Genomic DNA, 20,137 nt, shown 5'->3' on the forward strand with positions numbered 1-20,137 from the left:
TTGTTCCTGTTTATTTCTTTTCTTCAGCAAACTCAAAATAACAACATTACCTTGATGTGGGAAATTGTTGGTTCATACCAATAAAAAAATGTCAGGAAACAAAATTATACTAAAATTGAACCTTCTAAATATCAAAACAAAAATTACATTCAACAAACCGAGCAAAATAAGTTATGAAATTGTTTTTACAATCCCAAATTCCCCTTCAGCTATTGTCTTCGGACCCTGAAATTCTCAAAATTATCGTAAACCCTCATCAACAAAGTTTAGTCATCAAGATAATTGAGCCAAAAACCTACAAATATGACTAAAAACGTTAGCTATTAAAGAAGAATATCATGAAGAAAATCAAGTATGAAGTTGAAGTGTGTTTTAACGGAGGAACACATATATGGAAAAGAAAGGGCCTAAATAATTATTGGTTAGGTATTAAAAATAAAGGGGTATATGTAAATAATGAGTTTTTCCTTTTAAGTTGCTTATGTGGTGTGTTTTTTACTCTTTCACACGCATAAAGTCGTTTGACATTACTTGCTATGCCATGTGACAACTCGGGGGTGTTTTTAAATTCACTTAATCAAGTTTAGATGTGTTTTTAATACTAGGCATAGTTCGGAGATTAAAGTAATAATCCCCGTCAAGTTTGAGGGTGTTTTAACCACTTCAGTCATTAATAATTTACTTCTGCACCCTCACTTTGAAAATAGTGTAAGTATTTTGTTATTCTCTAAAAACACCGTGCTCTTTCCTCTTAAAATAATGATGTGATTCCTTACCCTGAATTTTATGTTTGTTCAAAGAATATACTCTAGGATTTGGATGTCACCCAAAAGACAATTGTCATTTCCTTTCTTTGGGAGGGGAGAAATGAATTACAATATTACTATTTTTTATCAACCTGGACAGTGAAATAGAAGTAGGATTCATGTGAGTCGATCCACTAATCTTGAAGTTTGACCCGCATTCCTAATGGATCTTTTCTAATCCACTATTACTTGTAATTAAAAGAAGTTGATAAACCACACAACGGTTACGTCTCAATCCTAAATAAGTTAGATGCTGATAAATTTTTCATTTAGATTCAGATAAGACCATTTAAATTAAAAAAAAAAAAAGTTGACATGACTCATTTTTTCTTTTATAATTCATACACTTGTACTTCTTTGTCCAATCTAATGTTAGAGATCCAAAATTTTTCACTTCTTGTTTAGCATTGGATGGGCCTAGTTGCTTTCTATTTAATAGACAGTAATTTCCAGCAGCAAGATCCATAAATGACCATATTCTTTAATCCCCAAGTGATAGTATTATCATTTACAATATTATAGTCCCATTTTCATGCATGTTTTATTTATATACATTTTCATTATTTTTGGATAGACTCAGTATTTGGCTAAAATTATATTAATTTGATGTAAATTAAATATCAAATATTTGTATGTTCTTATCATATCTTATTCATTATCCTATAAATATTTGTCCCATCTTCATAAGAAGAATATCACGATTATAATTTAGAGAGTCACACTATTATCCTTGACTACAAGTTTAAAATAGTATTAACTATACATCCTTAAATATAATATTTTTATATTAACCAAGATGTTCGAACCAACTTGTTAGCACCGAGATGTTCGAACCAACTTGTTAGCAATGAGTTTTAAAAAGGGAAAGTCAAAATGCCATCAACTTTGGGCTAGATCTTGCCGCCTAGTCCAACGTTCAATGGGCCCCAAACTGGAAACCACCTGTCAACACCTGAATTGCTCTATAACTCGCCACGTGGAGCCGTTACACATCGCCGTCAAAACACTTAACAGCCCATTCACATTCAATCCGTACAACTTCCCCGTTAAAACAAGACTCCATAAAGAGAACGTTTTGTTTTCCTCAAAAATCTTAAGTACTATATTAAAACAGAGTCTCTCTGTTTTCTTCTCTCTGTGTGTCCGTTGCATTAAATAAAAACTCTCCCTATATTTCTTCAATCCTTAATTACCAAACACAAGAAGCTCGTTAAACATTTTCATCAATCATCGATTCATTTTTTAGCTGTTCAGATCCAAAATCCACAACCGTTTAATGACTTTTAATCTTCTACTTTGATCTTCTTCATAGTTCTTTCACTTTCCAGCATCCATTGCGAACTTCTTACTCTCTGACAGGTACACTGAATCTATAAATCAACTAGTTTGTTAATTTTTCTCATTTTTATAGCAAATGCACTTCTTTGGAACAACTATCCATTGTTCCAGTCACCTACCTACACCATTACTCTCTTTGTATTAAAACACAACTCGATGCTTAGTTGACCAAATATTTGAAATCAATCAATAACAGGCCCGTGGAGGCCAACTCAACATAGAAGTTTGTTTTAATACAAAGGAAATGAGAGTTTAGGTAGGTAAAGTGAATAATGCACAGTTGAAGTATGGAACTAATAGTTTAGGTGTGTTTTTGATAGTTAAGTCTTTCTTACTTAATTAAGTTATAATGTGTTTTGTTTCAAATGTGATTTATGATTCATGTACCTGCAAATATGCATGAACTTTTTAATTAATGAGCAAAATTTCCTGTTTTGGTGAAATGTTGTACAGGACAAAAGTTTATTGAGAAGATCAACAAAGATGCCGCAAGAGATTAATCAAAATCAGATCAATTCATTGTTTAACAGTCCTGTTAAGAACTTGAGAGGATTGAAGGGAAATTTGGGTTACAATTGTAGTAGTAATGAAGCTTCTTACACAGAACAGATGTTCAACGACCGTGATTTAGCTCAAAGAAAAGCTGAAGAAGCAGGTATGTAATACGTCAAAGTCTTTACTCTTTTAAATCTTGTTTTTATAACGGTAGTGTGTGGACACGTTACTCCCAAAAGATATAGATACTAGATAGTTCTGTCCATTACGGATTGGATAGATGAGAAACAAATCACCTACTTTATATGGGATTTGAATTTGTCTAAGTTCGTCCCGTTACTTAGGTCCCACTGGCGGAGCTACAATTTCATAAGAGGAGATTTAGAGAATTTACTACAAAAATGTCATACTTAGATTTGAACCTTGACCATAAGTAATTTTTAAACCTCGTTTTTCCACTATACTAGAATATTCACTTGTATTAAGGGAAATCAACTGTTTGGATATAATGAGAAAATATTCTTTATGATACTTGCTCATTATAAGCGAGGGAGATTCAGTTGAATCGGCTTACCACAACCTAGCTTCAACGTTAGGTCACACCCCCTCAGATTCAATGAGTCTTTACATTTTTTAGTTAGAAAATTGACTTTAATTATACGAACAAAAATATTAGGCGATTTCTTTTGATTTATTCAAATTTTGATGGATAAAATTATCTAATACTTATGCTGGTAGAAATAACAAACACTTATAAAATTAGTCGAAGTATATACAAGTTGACGAGGACACCACGATTATAAACAACAAATGATCATGCGAACAAAAGAAACTAAGATTATTTCTATTTACTGCAACATGCAAAGAGGGGTAGTGGTGTTGTTGCACCAAGAATTTAAATTTAAGATGAAAAAGAGGAAATAAAGAAATAAAGATTGTCCCTCACATCATGATGTTATAGAATGTGGAGTAGTTGACTCACTGATATTTAGACTATCACTTGAAAAGTTTCTAGCGGCCAATTTGGTCCACCCCCATTACTGTTCTTTTGCCTAAACAAAGTTAATCTTTTTGTATAAATAACTAATTAGGAGAATATATTTTCCTTGAATGACGCTTAAAGAAGTTTGTTAATGATTAATCATTACACCAAAGTGCACTACCAACCTTATGCAACACGATTTGGGCTAAGATTGGATCCAAAGAACATAACTCTACTTTTATGTACATGTGGGGCAAAATGCACTCAGACTCAGTTTTGAGATTGCTGTGAACTTTTTCTTTTCCAATTGATTAATCCAGGACTTCAATTTTTTTTTTTTTTAAAAACCAATATAGCAGTATCCAATATGTTTTGGCATTTGTTTCTTGCACCTTTGTATTTGTACAATTTCGTCTTGTAAGTTCCCAAAAACTTTTGGTAAGTATTTAAATTTGGTGATTAGAATGTTAGATACCGAAGGTTGTAACATTTATGTCTAGTCACCTAGAAATTCATCTTATATTAAAGTGATGTGTGGGCTCAATGTTAGGACAAAGAAAAGATGATAAATAGGCCATAGTCATTTATAGGAACTATCGGAGGATGCAGAGTTCATGCAACGGGTAGAGGTACATTCACTTGACTATAAAGGAGGAATTAAAATTTTGAGCTTATGGATTCTGAATTCTAAAAAAAAATGTAGCTTACCGTGTTTTAGATGAATTATTTATATGTATAAAGTAAATTTTTAAAACAATTATAAGATTTGAGTCAAAGCTTTTAAATTCTGTTGAATTCATAATCATAATTGTAGCCCTGGCCCCACTTGACTATGTACTTGTTAACACCCACAGGAATCCTCCCCCCACCCCCCAAAAAAAAAAAACAACCACCCAAGACTGATTAATTGAATACGAGAAAATTACACTATACATATCTGAAATTATATAGTATGTGTGTGTCGATACATACACGCATATATATAACAAGAAAAAGCTTGAAACTTAGTGACAAAGACGGTTCAAAAACTATTTTAGGTCATTGATTTGACTTTCAACTTAAATATTTTAATATATTTCGAGTTTTTTTGTTTCAAATCCTGTCTCCGCCACTGTCTTCGCCAGACATGAGGTTTGGGCCTCAAGGCTCGTCTATTTCAGGAGCCTCTACTTTTAGGTAGGAAAAATGGCCATGAAAGCAAATGTAAGAAAAAGATGAGCTTTTGAGTTTCAAGTAGGGCTATCTCTTATACATTATTGCCTGTCTATGAACCCATTTGCAGGAGCCTCAGTAGCCCAGATAGTGCTTTGTTAAAAAGACTAATTTATTGGCCAAAAAAATTGATGAATTGCAAGTGGTCAAGTTTGCATTAAATATTGACGAGAGATTCATTTTTATTCACTGTTTAGAAAATTTTTACCCAATCAAAATGTTTAAAAGTTACAAATCAGTAAAATTGGCTCAATAATTTGAGAAAAAGGTAAGTAAACCAGTCAGATTGTACCAAGTACATAAAATTCCTTACACTTTCTAATCATCTTAATCAGAAAAAAAGTTCTTTCTATATTCACTTCAAGTTAGTTATGGTGTTTTCTTTCATCAAGAAAACACACAAGTATAAAACGTTTAGTGTTAGACTCTGCCGTATCTTTTATTTGGATAGAGCTCCTATTAATGAAGTAATAATAGTAAGTAGAAGAAACTTTTGAAACTTTTTCTAATAAAGCACCTTGTGTTAATTCTCCTGAAATGAAAAGAAAGTTAAAGAAAACAATAATATTACAAGCACTCAAATATATTTTTCTAGGGAACATATGGAGTCAATCGGAAAAACACCTGATAATAAGTAGTTATTATAAATTATTTTCTCCAGTTTAATTTTAATTTGTATGGCGTAGTTTGATTGGAATTATTTTACAAGAAAGAAAACAAAATTCAAACTGGTTTTTTAAAATAAAATAAAGTCTGTCATAACGTTATTAGAATTTTGGGATTTGTGATCTTAAAATATGTCAATGATATTCGTGTAATTATAAAAATTGTTATTAATGACAAAATAGAAAGTTATAAAATTTTCAAATTTAAAAATGTACTCGTCCTTTTGTAACAACTGCCATACTAAGAAAATAATATCATTCTTTTTTAAACATAGAGCATTAAAGAGGGATAAACAGTTGCGTTTAAACAGTTGCGTTGACAATATTTGGTTAAGTAGAGAAGAAAAGTAATGAAAAGTACTCCCTCCGTTCACTTTATTTGTCCACTATACTAAAACAAATTTTTATTTTTACTTTGTCCACTTTAGCATATCAAGAGAAAGACAAACTTTTTTCTTCTTGTTTTATCCTTAACATTAATTATTCATTTCCAAATCATTTTTCAAGTCTATTAAGATCCGATACTTAATTAATGGGTATTATGGTAAAATATATATATATATATATATATATATATATATATATATATATATATATATATATATATAATTTTTAAGGGGCGTGCAAAGTCAAAAGTGAACGGAAGGAGTAGTATTAATTGCCACCATGCAGGGGGAAACTAAGCCATACAATGACACTGTTGGTTAAGTAGCTTCCAAATTCTACGTAATTAAAAGGTTGGAACTTGCAGCTGCAAGGAGGTACCAGGCGGCGGAATGGCTGCGACAGATGTACTCTGGTGCATCGGAGCTGCTCCCAGAAGAACCCACAGAAGAAGAATTCCGTTGTGCTCTTCGCAATGGCCTTATTCTCTGCAACGTCCTCAACAAAGTCAATCCTGGCGCTGTTCACAAGGTACCCTCTTTACACCTCATTTCTGTGTTTACTTGTCGAGTTCAACTTCTATAAATTGCCAGGTCCCCTGGAAGAACATAACTTCAGTTAGTTGCCATAAAGATTTTGAGTTACACACACTCATGACATTGTAATTATTTTAACCGGTTATAGCAGGTTATACTCTATTTTCCAAGTTATTGTATCAGGTTTGATATGTACCTTATTTTGTCAGACAACTTTACCTAATGGTGTACAAATTCTTTGTACTGTCATTGCACAAAACATAAACTCGTCCATAAATGTGGGATTAGTAACTAAAAAATAAAGTGTTTACCTGTTACAACAAGTAAAAATATATTACTATATTAGTGTAAAAAACAAATTTACGCTGTCAATATATATAAGTTAAATTCCTACTTATATACACTAGCAGTTTGTAAACTCATATCATTTGGACCCGGTCATCAATAGGTATCTAATAGCAGTGTGTGTAAGTATGGGATACACAGATAGTAGCTCCTAAAATGCCTGTTTGACAATGATCAGGCAAAGAAGGGATCCATGTAACATAATTTGTACTTAAATGGACAATGTCCTTAAAAAACGGATTCTTGAACAGCTCAGTAACCATGTTTTGATACCTGATATACAGGTGGTGGTGAATTCAGTGGTAGATATGTCCTCAGAATGCGCGGCCCAATCTGCTATTCAATACTTCGAGAACATGAGGAACTTCCTTGTAGCTGTTGGCAAAATGCAGCTTTTAACGTTTGAAGCATCTGATCTTGAAAAGGTTAGAATAATCAGTTTGTTCACATTGGCCCAAATTATATGCAAGAGTGTTTCACATTGTTTTTCCAAGAGACATTGTATTGAGCTAAGGTTTTTGAACTTGTAGGGTGGTTCATCAAGCAAAGTTGTAGACTGCATTTTGTGCCTAAAAGGATATTACGAATGGAAGCAGGCTGGAGGAATTGGAGTTTGGAAATATGGTGGAACTGTCAGGATCACGTCCTGTCCTAAAGGATCACCGTCCTCTTTTGGTAGTAGTGACAGTGCGGATGAGTCACTGGATGACTCCGAGTCTTCACAATTTGACCAGCTGTTGGAATTTCTCCATTTATCTGGCGACGTCTCACTTGAAGAATCAAATGCTGCCAATATACTGACCTTCCTCTTTGATCGCTTTGGTCTCGGGCTTCTACAGGCTTATCTTATGGAGAGGAATGGAGTTGAGGACTTCCCATTGAATTTAATGGTAGGTAAGACTGTGTTGTCCATCTAAAAACAGGAAGTCCGTGTTACATTTATTCCTTTTGGACTTAAGAATCTACTCCCTCCGTCCCAATTTATGTGAAGGTGTTTGACTGGGGACGAAAGAAAGGAAAACTTTTGAAACTTGTAGTCTAAAACAAGCCAGTCATCTCATTCAGGGTAGAATAGGCATTTTAAAGTTAAGTTGTTACTACTAAATATAAAAAAGGTCTCATTCTTTATGGCACATAAATTGGTGCAGTAGGGAATACCAGTTTTCGGGCTGAATCTCATGTTAGGTGAATTTCAAGTGTCATACCTTCTTGTGGACTAAGGATGAACATTTGCAGGTAATTGATGCTGTGCTGAGGAAAGTAGTCAAAAACTTTTCTGGATTGCTGGTTTCTCAAAGCAATCAGGTAACAAGAACAATCTTATTATAGGCATTTCTTGTGTATTACCAATATTAAAGCCAATTCACCATTATGACCGAATGTGGTAGATTGATAGCTTCTTTGACACCTGCAGCTCAGGCTATTCTTGAAGAAAATATTGGCAGATGAGTGCAGTCCTTTATCAAGATCAGAAGTTCTAGAAGCCATATCAAATTATCTGCGGCACAGAACTAGTTTGGTCTCCAGTGACTGCATTTGTGGCGGGAAACGTGAAAGCAACTGGCATAACAATGGTTTCACCGCTGCCAATGAAGAAATAGTTGATGTACAACAAAAGGAGTTAGAGGTATCATAATTTGACTAAGCAAGTTGACTGAATTATGGCTAACAATTTGTTGGTAGCAAATAATATGGAAGCAAATAAACAATGAAGACTAATGAGGAAACAATTGATTGTTGGCTTTTATGTTATGTTTCAGGAGCTCAAAATCTTTTGCAGAGACACCAAGCTAGATGTTCAAAAGTATAAGTCAGGGTGGGAAGACGAATTTAGAAGGCTCGGTTAGTACTATCTTAATGTCCTCCTATGTAGAAAATGAGTAAACTTTTGTTCATCTATACTTCTATAATCTGAAAGTGATTTTCCTCAGTGCACCATATCAAGGGCCTCGAGGTAGCCTCCTCTTCTTATCACAAAGTTTTGGAAGAAAATCGCATGCTGTTCAATCAAGTGCAAGACCTAAAAGGTAAGTTTCTTGAATTCTCACATTCTCATTTAAGAGTATTTATGACATGAAAGTTAAGTTTACTTCTACTTCAGGGACAATAAGGGTTTATTGTAGAGTTAGGCCATTCCTATCAGGACAACCTGATATGCAGTCCACAGTAGACTATATTGGCGAAAATGGAGATATCATGATTGTCAATCCTCGTAAGCAGGGTAAAGATGCAAGGAAGATTTTCACTTTCAACAAGGTCTTTGGAACTAAAGTAACTCAACGTATGTCTTCTTTCTCGTCTCGTTCTAGCACCTTCTCCCTTTTTTATTTATTTATAATAAGTAGCACATTTCCTTCTCTTTGTTATGACTACTGGTGCATAATATATGAGAAATCTATCCTTTACTTGATTTGCTTGAACAATGAGTTCAAGATGCCTTATTTTCTTAAGATTGTGTTTGTGCAGTATTCTCTTAATCGATATATTTCTTTTTGTATTTGCAGAACAAATATACGTGGACACTCAACCGTTGGTTAGATCCGCCCTTGATGGTTTTAATGTTTGTATCTTTGCCTATGGACAGACTGGCTCAGGAAAGACATACACTATGGTATTTTCAAGTGAAATAAGTGTTATTATTAGTTTTATGAGATAGAATTGGTGTTATAGTATTGATTAGCTGTATTTTATAACTGCATATATATTTAATACTTTCAGAGTGGGCCAGACTTGACAACAGATGAGACATGGGGTGTAAATTATCGTGCTTTGCGTGATTTGTTCAGCACTACAAACGAAAGAAGGGACATGATAGAGTATGAAGTAGGAGTCCAAATGATTGAGATATATAATGAACAAGTGCGAGATCTCTTAGTCATTGACGGGGCTAACAGGCGATATCCTTTACATAGATATATGATGAATTATATAGTAACATGCTCACCTAAACTGCATCACCTACACAGTTAAAAATTTGGATTTAATTTCTTGAGAATGACTCTTTTTTTTTTTGTTTGTTGTCTAACCTTAACATTCCACACATTGGATATACGAAATAATTCTCAACTGAACGGCCTCAACGTACCTGATGCTAGTTTGATTCCAGTTAAATGCACACAAGATGTTCTTGAATTGATGAGAATTGGGCAAAAGAACCGTGCTGTCGGTGCTACTGCTTTAAATGAGAGGAGCAGCAGGTCTCACAGGTAGCTGTTACATAAGTAGACGAACATTATGAACTGTCGAATTATTTGTAACTGTATTTCTTCTTTAATTCTTCCTACATTTGCAGTATTCTGACAGTTCATGTCCGAGGGAAAGAGGTTGTATCTGGATCTACATTAAAGGGATGCCTTCACCTCGTGGATTTAGCCGGAAGTGAAAGAGTAGATAAATCTGAAGCTGTTGGCGAGAGACTGAAAGAGGCGCAACATATAAACAGATCTTTGTCAGCATTGGGAGACGTTATCTCTGCTCTTGCACAAAAGAGCTCACATATTCCTTACAGAAATAGCAAGCTTACCCAAGTATTACAAGATTCATTAGGTGGTCAGGCAAAGACATTGATGTTTGTGCACATAAATCCAGAGGCAGATGCATTTGGAGAAACAGTTAGCACACTCAAATTTGCTGAGAGGGTTGCCGCCATAGATCTTGGCGCAGCTCGATCTAACAAAGAAACTGGTGAAATCCGAGACATGAAAGAAGAGGTCTAACCTCTTAAATCACTGGTTGAAAATACCAAATAACTCTTGTACCTGTAATTGATGTCTTTGTGTTTTTGTGGTTGATTTAGATCTCCAACCTTAAGCAAGTGCTGGAGAAGAAGGAAGCCGAACTTGAACTCCTAAAAAGTGGTGCAAATGTTCGAGGGCAAGCATCACCTCTACGGTCGATGAGACACATTGGTAATGCTAGCTTGAAAACAGAAGCCAATCAGCGTCCTCTAGATGACAGTAGAGAGGTAAATGAATTGGAAATCCAAGTAAAACATCATATTCACATAGGCTGATTTCATGAGAAACCCGAGATCTTGCTTACATATCCTTTGGGGTTATTTGCAAGAAATCATTTCCAGAAAGTAATCTACTTCTATAGCCTGTTTGGTCCAGTTTCCAAAATCTGCTTATTTTAAAAAGTGCTTTTTGTCAGAAGTGCTTTCCGAAAAAGTACTTTTGGAGAGTAGCAGTTTATGTTTAGCTAATCAATTTGAAAAACACTTTTGCCATTATTTTGCAGTAATTTGTGCTTGACCAATGTTCCGAAAGCACTCTTGATGAAAAGCTATTTTTTTTTTTTTTAGCTTCTGAGAAACAACTTTTGCTACTACTCAAAGCACCTTTTTCCCCTAAAAGCTTGGCCGAACACCTCAATTTTCTAAACTAAGCACTTTTGGCTTCCTAGAAGCTTGGCAGAACAGGTTACTAATCACCTCTGTTGTGGTGAGATAGGTACGGAGTTGTTCATCAGGCAAACAAAGGAGGTCCCAGTTTCCCTCAAAGTTCACGGACAAGGATTTTGTGCCAAAAATGCCCTTGCTTACAGAGGAAAAATCAGCAGTTTCCGCCATGAGGAGATCACCATCTCCACCTGTTAGAAGATCAATATCAACTGATAGAGGTGCTCATGTTAGAAGCAGAATCAAGCCGGAAACACATGAAAATCCACCAGTAATGAAACTTCCCTTTCCTGCTAGAGCTCCTGTCACTATCAATAAGCCAGTTACCAACATGCCGGCTATTGTCTCTTCGGATAAAACGAGAGGATGTCAGAGTCAATCCAGGCAGGAAAATATCTCTGATGTTCTATATAACCTTCAGAAGATGAGCAACAGGAAAATTCCAGAACATGACGAGGAGCAGTTTAAGCAAGTGCTTAATGTACGACAAGGTGCAATTAGAAAAAGCAAAAACGAGAACAAGATCAAAGGCAAGCATCAATTATCAACTAAAATACAGATTAAATCAGATGTTTCAGTGACACTGCTTTCTGATGGAGGTCATGGTGGAATGATCGATGAGGCTCAGAGAAGCGACGTTTCTGAGTCTGAAAATGAGAATGCATTTGTTGGATCCAATATAAGTGGCACCATAAGGTTTGGTAACGGAAATCTTCCAAGAGGCTTCTCAAGGAACTCTCAAAATGTTGAACGGTATGACCTACTCTCTTGAGAATTAACATGTTATGCCCTCCATTTCAATTTGTTTGTAAGGTTTGCCTTAGCACAGAGTTTAAGAAAGTCAAGAAATTTTTTAATCTTGTGGTCTTAAACTAAAAATATATATAATTTACCAAAGAGTCCTTTAATCTTGTGGTCTTAAATATGCCATGTGGCCTGTGGGATATAGAAATTAAAGAGTTGTCAAATTAGGAAAGAGGCATTTTTTTAAAACATACTAAAAAGGAAAGTAAGACAAACAAATTGAAACAGAGGGAGTAACTATTTGGACTGGCAAGTGATTTATGGCTCTTAAAGAATTTGAATGAATCTAGCACCCTTTTGTGTTTGTATTAACTGATTGATATTATACAGAGAAATATCACAGACAGTTGAAGAATTTCTTGCTGGTAAATATGAAGACAGACCTTCAAGTGGCAATAACATGCTTCGAAATGCTGAGGTAAACAATTCATTCAATCCTGAATTCAAGAAACCTGAGGATAAACCTTCAAATGCCAATAGAATTGCTCGGAATTCAAAGGAAGTGAGCAACTCATTGGTTCCAGAATTGAGAAGAAGCAGATCAACACCGCGCGGAAAATATATGTTTTTGCCCTAAGAGAAGTTCGATACTTATATACTACACATCATTTGGATCAACTAATTTGTTAGTTCTTGTACAGCGAGTTCATACATTTTGGAGCATTCCCCTCATACTATTTCGAGAAAGTTGAAATGGTTGAAGATGTCATTGAGGACTTCAACCAGTAATGAATCCTGAAACTTTATTTGAAGTGATATATATTACCATGTATTTATATACAAACTGATAAAACTCTAAAATATATGTACAAAAAGTTGTACTTTGTTCTGATATATTGAATGAAAGATCAAAGGGTTTTGTGAGGATAAACGAGCGTGGATAAAAATGGCATGCCAGTCAAGTAAAATTATTCCTTAATGCTGTGAATTCATTCGGTATCCAGCTGCTAATCAGTCCATAAAATGAATCTACTTTCAATTTATTATTTCTGTTTGGGAGGAAAAGTAGTGAACTTCCATCAATTAAAGACAAGATCTAGAGATTGTTCCTTACAAACTCTCTTCCTAGCACCAGCATTGAAAGATTTATATGGCAACATCTCATCCATAGGCTACCATGACTAATGAGTAATGACTGTCAACCAGGAAATTAGTCCTCAGGCATGACTAAATGCCTAGCATTAGAAGATTCATCGATCTAGAAGACAAATCAAGCAATATTATATAACCAAAAAGAGAGAAGAGTCGCAATTAAAAGTGAGAATACGTATCATGATTAAGAGATAAAAGTTTATACACAAGGCACGTCTTGCATTCATTTACTTGGTGTAAACACCAGAAGCAAAATTAGTGAACTTTCATCAATTAAAGACAAGATCTAGAGATTGTTCCTTACAAACTCTCTTCCTAGCACCTGCATTGAAAGATTTAGATGGCAATATCTCATCCATAGGCTACTATGACTAATGAGTAATGACTGTCAACTAGGAAATTAGTCCTCAGGCATGACGAAATACGTAGCATTAGAAGATTCATCGATCTAGAAGTCAAATCAAGCAATATTATATAACCAAAAAGAGAAAAGAGTCGCAAATTAAAGTGAGAATACTTATCATGATTAAGAGGTAAAAATTTATACGCAAGGCACGTCTTGCATTCATTTACTTGGTGTAAACACCGGAAGCAAATAAGCCTTTTTTGTTCCTTTTATTGTTTATTTGCTTTTACAACTGTTATATAGCTCTTCCACGTCTGTATTTGGTTTGCCATGGACTCTGGTACGCCCTCAAAAGTTAAAAATAATCTAGTTTCCGTGAAAAAAATAAATTATTTCATAATTCTAGTTCATTCTTTTTATTTTGACATGAATGTCCGTGATATTTTTATTCCTTGATAATCATTTAATTCGGATTCTACTAATGGTGAATTTTCGAGTTATATTGGTGATTTTCTTAAACCTCATCTTTATCTATGTCAATTATAGTTGAACAACTTCAAGAGAAAAGATCAACCCAAACTCAGCAATTGAGTATTAATTAACATATGGTCACAACACTATCCAGAATCAAACCAACTCACCAATTGAATACTAATGAACATATGTTCATTTAAAGGCACTGTTCAGAATCAAACCAAACTCAACAATAGAATATTAATTAACATAGGGTAAATTCATACTTGTTTTATGGCATACTATCATTTAAACTTCTTGCTTTATACATGGGCTTCAACACTGATGACATACTTAAAAACACCTGTTTTATGGTGCTGACTTTTCATTAGTGAGCTGTCCCCAGAAGAGATAGAAGAAAGGTCCGATAATCACCAGAAGTCTCCGCATGCACTGCATCATTCAGAGATTTCTTATACTTTTTCTGGTACTCCGCTTTTATATACTGCATATCGATCTCAGTTCGCGTGACTATTATCCTAATGAGAGTTGTATCGTTCGTCCCCAAGCCCTTCATCGCCTTGTGCAATTCCTGCATCCATTAAACATATATGTTGAAGGAACAAATAATTTGGATGATAGTGATTTTAAGCAAACCTCTTTGGCATAAAAATCTAAACCGAAATCTATGTTGCTCGGAGCCTCCAAAAATGTTGCCGAGTGTATGTCGGATCCTCTTAAAGATACACATTTTTGGAGAATCCGACATAAGTTCGTGGAGGATCCGAGTAACATAGACCATAATGCAGTTTAGCCACTTTCTGTTCTTCATTGAAATGAAAAAGGGGATAATAGCATTAGACAAAATAAGGAGGAGCTTACGAGAAGCATGAGTTCAAAAATATAGGTGTTGTAGGCAAAATGGTTATCGTGTTTATCAGTGGCGGAGCCAGGATTTTTAATTAAGGGTTCAAACTATAAAAAGGTAAACACACGAAGAAGCTATGGATTCAACATTTACTACATATATACATAAAACATAAGTTTGACCTTGTATATATAGTACTCCCTCCGTCCCAATTTATGTGGCACCGTTTGACTAGGCACAAAGTTCAAGAAAGAAAGGAAGATTTTTGAAATTTGTGGTCTAAAACAAACCTGAAACATTTGTGGTGGCTATAAATCATTTCATTAAAGGTAATTTTAAAGTTAAGTTGTTTCTAATTTATAAAAAGACACATTCTTTTTGAGACAGACTAAAAAGGGAAGTTTATTACATAAATTGCGATGGAGGGAGTATATACTTTCGAAGCAGGGGTTTCAGATGAACCCACTTGCGGTACCCTGGCTCTGGTCCAGGTGTTAATGACTTGATAAGAAATTTAATAAATGTAACATGTACCTTCGCGAAGTATTTTGTTGGATTCTCAGCACATTGCAAAATAGTCAAGAGGGCAAACTCAAAGAGTCCAGAGGTTTCACTTTTAACAGCCTGTAACAGTTGCTGTCGATTAATCAACTAAAATTGGAAACCCAAATAGGTTGCTAAACGAAGTTAGCTTAACTTTTTCAATGAGTTACCATACATGCTGTGATACGCAGCGCTAACAGCAACCAAATGCGCCCTGCTTCTTTCAGAAAAAATCCGCATAAAAGTCTTCTCATCAGTTCCCAATTTCTTCTCCCCAGCTTTGAAAAGGGCTTTAGCATCCTGTTCCACCGCGACTCTGTCAACTTCTGGCCCTTCATAGCGCATTGTGGTTACATATGCTAGAAGCAACTGCAGTGATCAGGAGAAAATAATGAATCTTTATCTTCTTTCATAAAATCTAAGCAATATGTACGATTACAAGTTTAAAATTTAGAGACAATACAAGAGGAAGAATCCTACTCCTTTGAACAAAGCCATTTTGAGTGATTACTTTCTTGATTCTTTGCGCAAACAACTTAGCCACAATCTTATATACACTTCCGAGTATACTGATTGGCCGGTAATCTCTTAATTCTGAAAACCCTTTCTTTTTTGTTATTACTGCAATGACAGCAACATTGCAACTTTTCACCATATAGCCATTCTGATGAAAAGCATTCAAAGCTCTCATTAAATATCCTAAACTACTTTTACCTCATTAATTTAAAAGTTTTTCCTAGGCATGCTATCGTCTTTTAGGTGTCCAAATTGCTTGGTTTTTCTTCTTTCACATGGTTGTGATCATCATTAACAGGACGAAATGATAAAGAAACGGACCTTGGACCTAGCTTAAACCAAAAAGATGGCCCATGAGGTGAGAATTTCCCAAGACCATATAAAGAAGCACAAAAGTCCACATCCCACCCCCGCAGGGTCAGGACTGGACATCTAGAGCATGGACAATATAAGATGGGGCCCAACATCGGGTAAGCAATGATTTGAGATGGGTCTGACTTTGATACCATGATTAAAAAATTAACTTTGAGCCTAACTCAGCCCAAAACTAGCTCATAAGGAAAAGATAGTCCAAGACCATGTAAGGAAGCACATAAATCCACATCCCACCAATGTGGGACTCAACAAAAAAGAAGGTTTCAAGGGAAAGAACGGTTTTGCGTGCTTACAAACACAGAGGATGACTACCTTTTTGTGATCTTCAAATGCCACAAACTCAATATCATGTTCAAGGTAGACACCAAACATGGAATGGTAAATTTGTTTGAAATGTTGTATTTGAGAAGGAGTCCGCAAACATATCACTTCAGTGCCAGCTCGTGGATCAACACGGTCACCACTCAAATCCTTCCTTACTATTGTAGCATCCCTTGCTGCCGGGTCATACATCCATAGCAAGACTGCTTTCTGAAAAAAATCAAAAAGATAAAGATCATGAAACAGAAAACTTGAAATAGAAAACATTAAAAATGAGGAATCACAAATTCTGCCAATTTCAGTTCTTGTTTATTTAATACTAATAGTAGTAGCAAGTTATTGAATTATCGCGAAATTTATACTGTCCATCAATACCTCAAGATCACCGCTAAGCTCTTTGGATAAGCGTTTGTTTAGCTCTTCAGAGTACATAGTTACTGTATTCCTGTTGAATAAGAGCACGCTGAGTTGCATCACGATGGGCAAGGATGTTAATGACTGCTGCTTTATCACATCCAAATCCTGCATAAAACAAGCAAGTAAAATTCACTCGAAGGCCACTTCCTGATTTTCAAGTACTATATATATATATATATATATATGGACTCATAACAAATTATGTCAAAGATTAGAAGATGTTGCATTTATATTATACATCGGAGTACATACATTCTAATTGCCGAAACTAAACCGAAATGGGATGATCATCATTTATCTGTTAATCTGATACCTGTTATAGGTGAAAGTAGTATATTTTCCTCTAAGCGATAGTTTACTAGGAAATCTTAATGGCGGTAGATAGTATTTCATTATTTGCAAATATTGAAGATCAGTATTTGCAATAATAGTTTGGCAATCAGTATTTGCAAATACCGAACTTCAGTATTTGAAATCCCGATGAAATATTCAAAAACTTATTTGAAGAGTATTTCGAATCAAATCACAAAATCTTCAAATTATTTTACAAGCTTGTATTTTTAATTGAGGAGCATGCTATATTCTATTTTTATTTTTAATTACACGATATGAGTGCCAAGGTTATCATTTGCTTCAGCAAGATAATACCATGGCAAATATCTGTTTTTCTCCAAAAATGTAAATATTGCCGCACCTGTGTAGGATCCTTCAAAAATGTGCTGCTTTTGGAGGATCCGACATGCACGGGTCAAAATTTTTGAAAAGTCCGAGCAACATAGGTTTTAATCTTTCCTTACACCTGAATCACATGTTGCTCGGACTCTCCAAAATTACTGCTGCACCAGTGTTGAATCTTCCAAAAAGGCACTACTTTTGAAGGACCCGACACACACCTAGAGTTATTTTGAAGAGTTCGAGCAACATAGCCTAAATCACAACTTAAAGTAGTATATCACCAAAATAACTATCTTTTTCTCTTCTTCTTCCTCTTTTATTAGCCAAATGGGCCTTATGATCTTCCTTTTTGGGCAATTCGCTTCCTTTTTGGGCAATTCTGTGAATAGCCCTTCTTCTGGGGTGGTCTTTAACTTTTGCCCCTCAAATTGGTGGTCTTTAATTTTTGCCTTTCGCCAAAAACCCATGAGTTCTGGGTTTGAACCCCCGCTCAGTTAAAATTTTTAAAGAAATTCGCAAGGCAGAGTTTGAATTTCGCTCTACCCCCTCCGGCAGATTTTGCCTTGAAACATATATTTTATTTTATTTTTAAAGGCAAACTTTTAGTTATGCCTTAAGAAAAAGTTCCGCCTTATGGGGCATACTTTTAGTTATCTTAACTAAAAGTGTCTATAAAACATACATAACTAAAAGTATCCCCATAAGACGTAACTTTTCTTGGCATAACTAAAAGTTTGCCTTATAAGGCAAAAGTCATGCCTTAAGGAAAGTTACATTTTATGGGACATACTTTTGGTTATCTTTTAACTAAAAAATCGCATAAGACATAACTAAACTATATCTTAAGGAAAAGTTCTGCCTTATGGGGCAGACTTTTAGTTATGTCGGATCCGGCATAACTTTAGTTTTTCCTCGAGCCCTGCCTTGCGAAATTATTTTTTTATTTTATGCCTGGGCGGGGGTTCAAACCCAGATCTCAGGTATTCGACCACCTTTCCAAGCGAAGGGCAAAACTTAAAGACCACAAATATGAGGGGCAAAATTTAAAGACGACCCAAAAGAAGGGCAATCTGCGCAAAAAAATGTTCCTTTTTTGTCATATTTAAAGCTTAATTCACTGAATCAACAACTCATCCTCCAAACAATTCAAACATTTTAGAAGAAAAATGGAAAAGGAAACTCACAAAAATCAGCAAGATGACTTACAGGACACAGAGGCAAATTCACGTGAACCCAGTAGCTTTTACCCAGACTACGTATATGTATTAAAAAATTTATTAAATATCTATAAATATATAATTGTGAGCCTATTTATTCCTTTACATTAACTTGAGGCGGTTCATGAACTTCAAATCTTAAATTCGCCTCTTACACTACACAAGACAAATCTAATGAAGCAGACCGCATAAGTTAAATAGAAAGAAAGAGGTGAATATTAAATTAAGCAGAGGGGAATTATACCCTTAAAAGCTTTATAAAGTTGCATGGCATCATCACGAGGTGAAGTTAAAACTGAAGGAACATTCAGGCTTGCCAATTCTCTCTCTTTCTGTTCTCTGTGCTTCTTTATTTTTATTTTTTAATTTGTTTGCCCCTTTTGGTCTGTCCTGCAGTTTATGCATGCAAGGTTGATTATAGTTTGAATTAGTCCATGAAAGGTACTTTGACCTAAATAAGAAAAATCAAACCTTGTGAGAAAGTAACACCATGTGCATCCAAGGTTCTGAAGTGGCGGAGCCATGTGCATCCAAGGGGTTTCCGACACCTCTTCATTGAAAAATTACACCATATATATATATATTCTATGTTGAACCCTCTTAATTTCGTCATATATTGAGCTTTTTTTATATTTTGACACCCCGTAATAAAAATTCTACTTCCGCCAACTTCTGATTATAGTTTGAAAGTCCATGAAAGGTACTTTGAGCTAAATAAGAAAAATCAAACCGTGTGAGAAAGTAATGCCCTTGTCAATGGGCTAGCTACTTGGATAAGTTTTATTTATTGTAGATACTAGATACGGGAACTCGTGCCAGTACAGGCCCAACATATATTTATAATTCATTTTTTTGCGCGGAGTGCCCTTCTTTTGGGGTGGTCTTTAAATTTTGCCCCTCATATTTGTGGTCTTTAAATTATATTGCACTTTGAGCTTTTCTTAATGAGGTCTTTAACCCCCGCTCACATAAATTTGCAAGACAAGGTTTGTCGCGTGTATCGGACCCGGCATACTTTGAGAATTACACATTTTCGCGCCACGCGCCTTATGAAATAATGAGGTTACGAGTTCGAACCCCGGTGGGGGCATCTTTTAAGCATAAATTAAAAAAAAAAATCGCAAGACAAGATTTGGGACCGCATAACCCGCAGGAATTATGCCAAGTGTGGGGGCATACTTTAACGGGCATAAGTATGCCGGGTCCGGCACGTTTTTGGTAATTCCCAAAGTTATGCCCCCCCCCCCCCCCCCCCCTTTTATGTCCGCATAAACTTTGAATGAATTATCAAAGTTATGTCGGGCATACTTATGCCAAGTAAGGCATAAGTATGCCGGTCCGTAACTTT

At 35.2% G+C, this 20,137-nt stretch overlaps 2 protein-coding genes and 1 long non-coding RNA gene across 7 annotated transcripts; 1 reads left to right on the forward strand and 2 right to left on the reverse strand.

Annotated features, from left to right (window-relative positions):
• The first annotated feature begins 1,907 nt into the window (after positions 1-1,907).
• Positions 1,908-12,750, forward strand: LOC132038607 (kinesin-like protein KIN-14F). Of its 2 annotated transcripts, none has more exons than XM_059429264.1 (17): positions 1,908-2,165; positions 2,598-2,799; positions 6,250-6,413; positions 7,048-7,188; positions 7,294-7,653; positions 8,000-8,068; positions 8,178-8,390; positions 8,524-8,605; positions 8,695-8,790; positions 8,865-9,044; positions 9,268-9,374; positions 9,482-9,660; positions 9,805-9,969; positions 10,056-10,473; positions 10,560-10,727; positions 11,215-11,915; positions 12,297-12,750. In XM_059429264.1, exons 2-17 carry the CDS (start codon positions 2,628-2,630, stop codon positions 12,541-12,543), a joined length of 3,462 nt encoding a protein of 1,153 aa, XP_059285247.1. In that variant the 5' UTR covers positions 1,908-2,165; positions 2,598-2,627; the 3' UTR covers positions 12,544-12,750. The 2 variants fall into 2 exon arrangements, with proteins under 2 accessions (XP_059285247.1, XP_059285248.1); XM_059429265.1 differs by lacking the exon at positions 1,908-2,165 and adding an exon at positions 2,229-2,400.
• On the reverse strand, positions 6,343-11,333 carry LOC132038609 (uncharacterized). Of its 4 annotated transcripts, XR_009410172.1 has the most exons (8): positions 11,196-11,333; positions 10,522-10,709; positions 10,287-10,432; positions 10,123-10,179; positions 9,849-9,973; positions 7,969-8,346; positions 6,638-6,729; positions 6,356-6,480 (listed from the first exon to the last, which is right to left on the reverse strand). It is a non-coding gene; the product is annotated as an uncharacterized LOC132038609 (long non-coding RNA). The 4 variants fall into 4 exon arrangements; XR_009410170.1 differs by lacking the exon at positions 6,638-6,729 and having other exon boundaries at positions 6,343-6,480; XR_009410171.1 differs by lacking the exon at positions 6,638-6,729 and having other exon boundaries at positions 6,343-6,480; positions 10,048-10,179.
• Positions 12,751-14,048: 1,298 nt separating the features above from the next.
• On the reverse strand, positions 14,049-19,180 carry LOC132038608 (annexin D5-like). Its single transcript, XM_059429266.1, has 6 exons — positions 19,034-19,180; positions 16,856-17,002; positions 16,472-16,690; positions 15,422-15,637; positions 15,260-15,349; positions 14,049-14,449 (listed from the first exon to the last, which is right to left on the reverse strand). The coding sequence occupies exons 1-6, from the start codon at positions 19,064-19,066 to the stop codon at positions 14,246-14,248; spliced, it is 909 nt and encodes a 302-aa protein (XP_059285249.1). The 5' UTR covers positions 19,067-19,180; the 3' UTR covers positions 14,049-14,245.
• Between the last annotated feature and the right edge of the window lie 957 nt (positions 19,181-20,137).

This window comes from Lycium ferocissimum, chromosome 11 (genome assembly GCF_029784015.1).
Source record: "Lycium ferocissimum isolate CSIRO_LF1 chromosome 11, AGI_CSIRO_Lferr_CH_V1, whole genome shotgun sequence".
In the NCBI taxonomy this organism is placed as follows: Eukaryota; Viridiplantae; Streptophyta; class Magnoliopsida; order Solanales; family Solanaceae; genus Lycium; species Lycium ferocissimum.